Consider the following 9007-nt stretch of genomic DNA (forward strand, 5'->3'; position numbering starts at 1 on the left):
GCATCTATTGCCCTAACAACTAGCATAAAAATAGATCACGTACTTTTAGAACCACAAAATCAAATTTAATTATTATTACAATTTTCACGGTAAACACAAATAAAAGCCTAATCTATCGTCGGGGTCACTTGACCGGACAGAGCCCCCTTAAAAGTTATGCCTTCAACGGCTTGGCCCTCGACCCTCGGCACATCAACAGCCTCCTCTTCGGGGACTTCACTTTCACCTTCGTCTTCCTCAGGACCCACTGGCTGAACCATCGTCAAAAGAAAGTAGAGCTATCGTTTCCTCCTATAGGGCCTTCAACCTCTCGATCTTAGCAGACAAATCAATGCCCCATGCATATACATCCTCGAGAGCATGTCTCCGAGATCCTAACTGGGCACGCTCCAAGGCTCGGGCCGGTTCAAACTCGGCATCTTCAGAGACCTTCCTGGACCGAGCATTTGTAGCAACATCATCTTTTCGGTACGAGGACATGAGCACATCGGCTTCGGACTTGGCTGCGGATAGCGCGAGAACCGATTCAGTATGGAGATCCTTATACTTACCACTATTCGCTCTCACCTCCTGAAGGCAATGCTCAACTGAAGTCAACTTACCCTGGAGGGTATCTCTCTCGGAGGCTATCTCATCTACACGCTGCTTAAGTCTGAGAATCTCAATATCCCTGGCTCTGAACCCCTCCCTCATCAGGACCTCTTTCTTCTCAAGCTGTAAAGATCAACCCAAAGTTGTTAAATACTAAGGTCAAATAAGCATGGAAATAAAAACATGCGAAGACTGTATTACCTGCTCAGCAAGATTGGTTCGCTCTCGAGACACCGTCTCAAAACGAGCCCGAAGGTCATTGAGTTCTTTCTCCTTTTTGGTAAAAAGAGCTCTAAGCTCGCCGACCTCTGATGAGAGCCTCCCACACTCTTCCTCATAGCGGGTCGACTAAGCTTGGGATCTAGCTAAGGCCTGATTGTAAAGCACTATAGCTTGAAAGCATGAAAAACCAAAATTAGGAAGATGAGGATCAAAGCTCAGAGCAGAGTTGGCAAAGGATTACCTGTTTGCACAGCCTTTTGCCTCGAAAATGAGCGAGGCATTAAGCTCAGGGTTTTCTTCGACTTCAGTGAAGAATCCTTCAAATACGTCATTTCCTCCGAGGGATGCCCCCGCATCGGAGGTCTCTCTATTACGGGCATCCCGTATCCCCCTCGGAAAGGATGTCAAACCCGGCAGAGAATCACTCACATCAATAACCCCAGCTAGATCGATCGGGGCCTTCTCTTGCCTCTAGGGAGCCTCAGAGCTGGGGTCCCCTAACTCAGCTACTGAATGCCCTCGGCTAGTGAAATATTTTGGCCGTTGATCCGGTCAGGGACATCACCCTCAAGAGCCTCTTCTGCCCGAGGTGGGAAAACATCGGCAACTTCTGGTTTTGAAGCCTTCGGCTCGATAGCCATCAGCTCACAAAATCCAAAGCAGACGCACTTCTTTTTCCCTCGGGTGCTAGCAGGGAGTCGTCTCTCTCTTCGCCCCCAGCTCGGGGACTCTCTGTTGCTTCTAAAGTTATGGCCGCTGAATCGACCTTAGGCTTCTGAGCTTTAGCCTTCTTCGGTTTCGGGGACTTAGTCAGAGATTTTCTTTTTCTCTTTTTCTCCTTGGCAAGACTTGAGGTATCCGCCTTCCCGGAGGAGTCTTCCCTCATCAAAGAGGCATCTCCCAGGCTTGCACAAACGCAAAAGGCAGTTACGAAAGTTGAGAATACGGTTAAGGGGTACCTCCTATACCGAGCTCAAGTACAACAGAAGAGAAACATCACTGTGGTTTTTAGCTTCCCACCAGCCCTTAGCCAGATCGCGCCATACACGCTTAGTATAGGGTAAGTCGAATCGAGCTGGCTAACCCAGCCCAAAAGATCCTTAACTGCACCAGGGTACCACTCAACAGCTGCATCAACGAAGGAAGTTAGTTCAAGAGGGAAAATGGTCCAAAGTAAAGAAAAAATATTTATTCGACATATTCACTTACAATTCGTGTTCCATTCCTCGGAGAATAGCATCCTTTCAACAGGAATTAGATCCGAAGTCCTAACTCGGACAAAGCGACTCATCCACCCTTGTCCTTGCCTTCATCGGTAAAAGCAAAGAAAGCCTTTGGAGCCCGACGCTGAAGCTTAATCAGGCCACCTCGATAAAGTCGGGGGCTGTACATCCTAATCAGATGGTCAAGGGTAAAAGGTACCCCTCAGCCATGTTTGCAAAATGCCTAATCATATAAACAACACGCCAGAATGATGGATGAATTTGACCGAGCATCACCCGGTATTGTCCACGGAAATCAAGGATTACGAGGTTTATCGACGGCGAGGATGGTTCTACCGAACCTAGGGTAAAAGGATATGTATATACGCTAAGGAAACCGTGTTTGTGTTTCATTACATCTTCCTCCCGAGAAGGAATCTCTACTTGCACTGCCTCTCCCCAACATCAATCCGTTTTCACCTTCCCAATATCGGTTATCAGGCTAATATACTGGGATATGGGTTCGCATCTCCCCGATTTAGAAGAAGGCTTGTCAATCGTGAAATCGGAGGATGTTTCACGGAGTCAGGGGATGCACTCTTCAAGGCAAGGAGGTACTATGGTCTTTTCCTTAGACGAGCGTGAAGATGAGGAAGCTTTGTCATCTTGGAAAACAATTCTAGAGGTCTTCGCCATTTTTACTGAAAGATCTCAGAGGAAAAGAAAAGAAAAAAACTGGATAAGAGACGAACACAAAAAAGAAATGAGAAGACCTGTTGGAAGTTGGGAGATATGATGAAGAGTAAGGAGAGAAGGATGTGAGTATTTATAAGGGCCAGTAGCGCGCGTTGGAGAAAGCCAAAGTACGACCGACCATCATAATCAATTCGAGGATTTTCGAGAGCCGTATGAACGTGACTTTTGAGCATCCCTTTTTTTGTCACATTAACTGCTCACATGGCATAATTGACGTAATGATAAAGGTATTGGAGAGTTGAAGAATTCAAATCGTTCCTTGTTATTTCATTCCAAGGAATACGAGGATTATCTGTATACGGTCAAAATCAGGGAATACCGATTTTGAGGCTTCTATGGTACTTCGAGCCCGGCCTCGATAGGCTCGAAGCACGATCTAGGGCTCGTCCCCGAAGCACCCACCCCGAGAAGGTATACCGAAGACTCATCATAGCATACCTCGAGACAACACGAGAATCGGCGACCATCATGGAAAAGCGAGAAATTCCCAAGGACACACGATCGGAACTGACAGGACCTGCAAGAATAGGACAAATCAGTACTGAGCCATTATACAGTTGTATCAATAGCATTCCCCCCTCCTATAGGGGACCCTTGTCATCTTGTAAAAGTGGTCGTATTATTACACAACATATTGAATACAATACAACATTCTCTGCTCTCTGCTAACATAATTGTTCTTCACATTTATTGCGTATTCTTTCATTGTTCATCCATTGTTCTTCATTTATTACTCATTATTAACTGCAAAAGGCCATCTTTGAGGCCCTCATAATCATTAATTCTTCGTCAATTGTTCATCGCTATTAGCCCCATCTAGATCTCGAGGCTCTGCTCCAGCTAGCTCGAGGTCCAGCCTTGTGACCTTATTGGTTTGCATTTCTTATTTTTTTCACTTACACTTAGCATCTACCGCCTAACGACTAGTATTGAAATAAGTCACGTATTTTTAGAACCACAAAATCAAATATAATTGTAGTTACCATTTACGAGATAAACAAACTTATAATTAAAAATAAAATCAAAATAAAACGAACTAAACTAGGATCACATAAACGAAAAAAACATTGAATGTGGTGAGGAATCAACCCAGATTCGCGGGTCCACTATTACCACAAAAACACATGCAATACCAGTAGCATAACAAATCAAACAAACACAAAAGATACAAAACACGACACTCAGCTAAAACAACATAAAATATTACAAAGTCATGATTCTTCGAAGTGTCATCTCTTCTAACCAATCTTATTCTCGCACACTAACAAACATGACACTTCTATCCCCAACTCCATCCCATTTTCATATGCCTCAAAATTCCCCCAAAAACAAAAACGTCGCTGTTATCGGTGCAGGTTCCGCGGGCCTCGTTACAGCTCGAGAACTCCATCGAGAAGGTCACAGTGTCGTTGTATTTGAACGAGAAAATCAATTAGGTGGCACATGGGTTTACACGCCCGCCACAGAATCCGACCCGATTGGGATCGACCCGAACCGGGAAATCGCTCACTCAAGTCTCTATTTATCACTTCGTGTTAACCTTCCTCGGAAAGTAATGGGTTATCGGGATTACCCGTTTGTGGCGAAGAAAAAGCCTAATAGAGACCCGAGGAGGTATCCGGGTCATAAAGAAGTGTTGGATTATTTGAAGGATTTTGCGGTTGATTTTGGGCTTATTGGACTTGTGAGGTTTGGGATGGAAGTGGGCCATGTGGGATTATTGGAGAATGGAAAATGGAAGGTTAGTTCTAAAAAGAGAGAGAATGATGTTGTGTTTGTTCATGAGGAGTATGATGCTGTAGTTATATGCAATGGACATTATACTGAACCAAGAACTGCTGATATTCCTGGTAAAAATTTGATCCTTAGTTCTTTCTAGTCGAGCAGAGTACTATTTTCTTTTGGTTGCTTTTAAATTTGTGGTAATCCAATCATATTCTGATCTTTAGCTCTTCACATTTGAAGTATCACTTTTAGTCACGTTTCAATTTGTGGTAATTGTAGATTCTTTAAGGGAATAAGACAGATGCTGGTGAAGTCTTTGTAAATAAAGTTTGGTATGAATATTTCAAGTATTTGGTAATCCAATTGTAATAGCCATTAGCCAGGTTGATTCGTACATTAAGCTAACAGTTCCATCCTTATGTTTTATTTGCGGTGGCCGATCAAAGTTGATCATTTTGAGCATCAACATTATGTGCATGCTGTTTGTCACGGTTTTTCTTAGGAAATTTTGTCTTCCCATCTGAATTGAAACGTTTTCTCCTTTTCTCTTTCTGTTGTTGAGACAGTATCACAATTCACAACAATAGTGAATATTGTACGAATAAAAGATTAGCCTTTTTAAGCTTCCACCCATTTTTTTATTCAAACATAATTTTTGTTTTGTTATGAGGCATATGATAAGTATTTTTTTCTATTAATTATTACGGTTCATATGTTGCAAGCAGTTGAAATTTTTTGAGTTGGCACTTCTTTTCCATTTTTCTCCTTATTCAGGATGACCTTATGAGTAGCTTTGAGACTATTTATGAGTTGTCATTATGATTGGACAAGCTATGTCAATATGCAGTTTTTGATGTTTTTAACTGGAAGCCTTTAGCCTTTCAGGACTCGAAGTCTGGCCCGGAAAGCAAATTCACAGCCACAATTACCGTGTTCCTGATCCTTTTCGAGACCAAGTATGTGTCAGGTTCATTATTTTATTAAAATGTTAATGTTTCCGAATTATAACTGCGGTCACGTAACTGAAATGCTTGCAGTTATTTAGATTATGAATTTGCTCTACTCATTGGAAGTTATCTTTTAATTTTCTTGACTAAAAGTGTGAACTATGATATTCTTTTAATTTTCTTGACTAAAAGTGTGAACTATGATATTCTATTACGTGAACTATTACTAAAAGTGTAGACCATACGAAAAGTGAACGTACTTGTATGCTCATTCGAGCCCAGTTGTGACATGGGAAAAATGCACCCTGGCTGTATCAGCTTCCATGCTTTGACTAATATATTGCAAAGAAATAATATCATCTTATTGTGCGATCATATGACATTTCTACATTTTAGTACCATATTCAGAGCATATCATATATGATAAATGGTTTGACAGGTTGTTGTGCTGATAGGGAGTGCTGCAAGTGCTACTGATATCTCCAGAGAAATCGCTGAAGTTGCTAAAGAGGTCCACATTTCTTCTAGATCAGCTACAAGTGGAGTTCCGCTGAAGCTGCCTGGCTATGATAATGTTTGGCAACATTCTATGGTAAAATTGTATATAACTTGTATATTTATGTGGTTTTTATCAACACGAGATGCTGATTTTTCAGTTGTCTAAATGATGCAGATTGAATCTGTTGGTATCGATGGTGGCGTGAATTTTCGAGACGGGTCCAAAGTCCTTGCCGACATCATCCTACACTGCACAGGGTGAGTGATTAGTCCTGTTGAAACTTTCTTTTTCACCCCCAGGTTAAAGAAAGCAAAAGGAAGGTGACGGTGATAGCCTGTTCTTTTTCTTTTCAGGAAAAATGAAAGGGTAACACACTTCTGTTTTTCCTAGGTTCATATAATGATATAAATGGTGAGGTGAACTGACCTTGTAAAAAACAAAAGAATGGTGAGGTCAAGAGTTAATCAATAAGGAAGTGGGATGATTGGGGTAGACTATGGATCCAAAGGTTAGAAACAGTAAATACAGTAGTTGATCTGCTCTTGAATAGCCCAGTCTCAAAATAAAGCATGTACCCTTTAATACCTTAAACTTTAAGCCTTTTTTTTTTTTTTGAAAAAAAAAATCTTAAGCTTAAAAGAATGTTAATCAATAAGAAACCAAGAATTATTACCATGTTAACCATAATGCTGCAAGTTAAAGCCCAGATTTGGTGAGATATTGTGAGTTTGCCGAAAGGACAGTAAACTTCTCTGTTTTTGTAAAGAAAAGTTATTTTCAACTAAAATGAATATTATTTATGTGATTTTGGTAGTACAGACCTCCTAATTTACCGTGAGTGATCTCTAACTTTGCTTTTATAATAAAAAATAATTGCTAATAATCTTACAAGATAGTCAAATTGATGGGAGGATGAAGTATTCAAGAATGTTGCTTATCTATGTTTTTCTTAGGTACAAGTATCATTTTCCTTTCCTTGAAACTAATGGGATAGTAACTGTGGATGATAACCGGGTTGGGCCACTTTACAAACACATTTTTCCACCAGCCTTTGCTCCAAGTCTTTCATTTGTTGGGCTGCCTTGGAAGGTAAACTTGAGATTATGTGCTTGAGTTTTCAATTTACATTTTAAATGGTGGACATAAACAAATTATTTGTCTGTGGTTGGGCACCAGGTTATACCATTCCCCTTGTGTGAATTGCAAAGCAAGTGGATCGCTGGCATTTTATCTGGTCGCATTTCTCTCCCATCAAAGGAAGATATGAATGCTGATATTGAAGCTTTTTACTCATCCATGGAAGCCTCTTGCATTCCAAAGCGGTACACTCACAATATGGATGATTATCAGGTATAACATCTGCCAAAACTTGTTGAATGGTTGAACGTTTCTATTTCTGTTCTATGTGTTGTCTCCTTTTCCTTTCCTTTTTTACTTCATGCCTATTCTTAATAACATACAGAAGTTCTAGGCTACACCACCTTAGTTAATTTGGAAAAGAAGAAGAGAATAGAAATGAAACTGAAGAACTAGAGAGTAGTTAGCTTTTGTCATTATGAGCAAACGCAAGTGGTTGGTCATACGAAAATCCATGCACACTTCTCATGTGAATGCACTCAAGTTGGCTTGTCATGGTTCTTTAGCACATTTACATCCAAGTTATATTTTTATCGGATATGAATCTCTGTGCGTGGTTGGCATTGGCACATCTGCATATGTGGCTAAACTAGTTTTGGCATGGGAACACCAAATGGCTATGCCCGTTCTATATAAGAAAGTAGCTCTAGTGCTCATTATTCATATCTTATAGGTTAACCAAAAGAGTGGTATATATGTCTTGCCTCGTTGACAATCCCCATCTTTACAGTTTGACTATGATGATTGGTTGGCTGCTGAGTGTGGATCTCCACTCTCTGAAGAATGGAGAAAGCAAATGTATTTTATCTCAAGAAAGAATAAAAAGACTCAGCCTGAGACATATCGTGATCAGTGGGATGATGATGACTTGATAATTCAAGCTCATGAAGACTTTGTAAAATATATTCCTGAACTAGCTCAAGCACAGAAGCTCCCCAGATGATTTTTTTTGGAGAACTGGCATGTAATATGCTTGAAATAGGTTATTTTTGTTACAGGAAAATGTAGCTGAATAAATTGAAAAGTATAGAAACATCTGGAAATTCCTCTATAATTTCAATTGTAACTCTGCCGTCGAAATATATTGTAAGTGATACAGGCTATTTTTGCTTGTACATTTATTCAATAAGATTCTGGTGATTTTCCAGTTCCTTCTCAGTTTCTCTGGCAGCAGCACAGATAACCCAGAATAATGTATCAGGACATGAAAAAACAAAAAAAAAAGAAGATAGATATCATTAAACAGAGGTTTACATTTATTGGAAAATTTGATGCTGAACTAATATGGTCTTGCCTAGTCATGTAACTTGATAAAGACATGTTTAGGGATCAAGGGGGAACAATATACGAAGTCATGGATTAAACAAATGATGAAATATCTCAACCATTCTCAAAATTTCATTTTCCCGCTGAATGGTAACATTTACTCTGACTCCATAGAACCCTGTTTGATTTAGAAAAATAACTACTGCTTTATAACACATGAAATAAAAGATAAGTGGGAAAAAGGAATGACTAGTAGAAGTAGCTTAAGGTACATATTTGGTTTAACTAAAGGATAAATAATCTCAATTAAGTAACACATAGTAGGTAACACATAGTAGGTATTTCATAGAAATAGTTGAGGTGCGCGTAAATTGATTCATACACCACGATTATAAAGTCAAAAGTAATACATAGATTAAACTCAAAATAATAGGAAAAGAAAACTCTATGTATGCAAGTTAGCTGAACACCGACATTGATGGATAGGTACATCTCTCGGAGCATTCACGTTTATTTATACTTTTTCTGTTTTTTTTACCCATTTTGAATAGTACACTCAAAAAGGAAGAGAGGAATATAACATGGTTACTTGAACTGTTTCAAAATGCTTTTGGTTTGGCATTTATAATTCTTCGAACCTAAATTTGTATGTATTTGTACAG

At 39.8% G+C, this 9007-nt stretch overlaps 1 protein-coding gene across 1 annotated transcript; it reads left to right on the forward strand.

Annotated features, from left to right (window-relative positions):
* The first annotated feature begins 3864 nt into the window (after positions 1–3864).
* Positions 3865–8237, forward strand: LOC107782946 (flavin-containing monooxygenase FMO GS-OX-like 4). Its single transcript, XM_016603907.2, has 7 exons — positions 3865–4621; positions 5382–5452; positions 5883–6035; positions 6117–6199; positions 6896–7031; positions 7119–7292; positions 7810–8237. The coding sequence occupies exons 1-7, from the start codon at positions 3985–3987 to the stop codon at positions 8020–8022; spliced, it is 1467 nt and encodes a 488-aa protein (XP_016459393.2). The 5' UTR covers positions 3865–3984; the 3' UTR covers positions 8023–8237.
* Positions 8238–9007: the final 770 nt, after the last annotated feature.

This window comes from Nicotiana tabacum, chromosome 8 (assembly GCF_000715075.1).
Source record: "Nicotiana tabacum cultivar K326 chromosome 8, ASM71507v2, whole genome shotgun sequence".
Taxonomy (NCBI): Eukaryota; Viridiplantae; Streptophyta; class Magnoliopsida; order Solanales; family Solanaceae; genus Nicotiana; species Nicotiana tabacum.

What these genes read in the sequence shown, in the direction of transcription:
- LOC107782946 (XM_016603907.2), top strand. Translation starts at nt 3,985, where the DNA reads ATGATTCTTCGAAGTGTCATCTCTTCTAACCAATCTTATTCTCGCACA. An exon ending in ATGTTTGGCAACATTCTATG is followed by an intron (nt 6,036 to 6,116) that starts GTAAAATTGTAT and finishes TAAATGATGCAG; the next exon opens with ATTGAATCTGTTGGTATCGA. An exon ending in ATCATCCTACACTGCACAGG is followed by an intron (nt 6,200 to 6,895) that starts GTGAGTGATTAG and finishes TGTTTTTCTTAG; the next exon opens with GTACAAGTATCATTTTCCTT.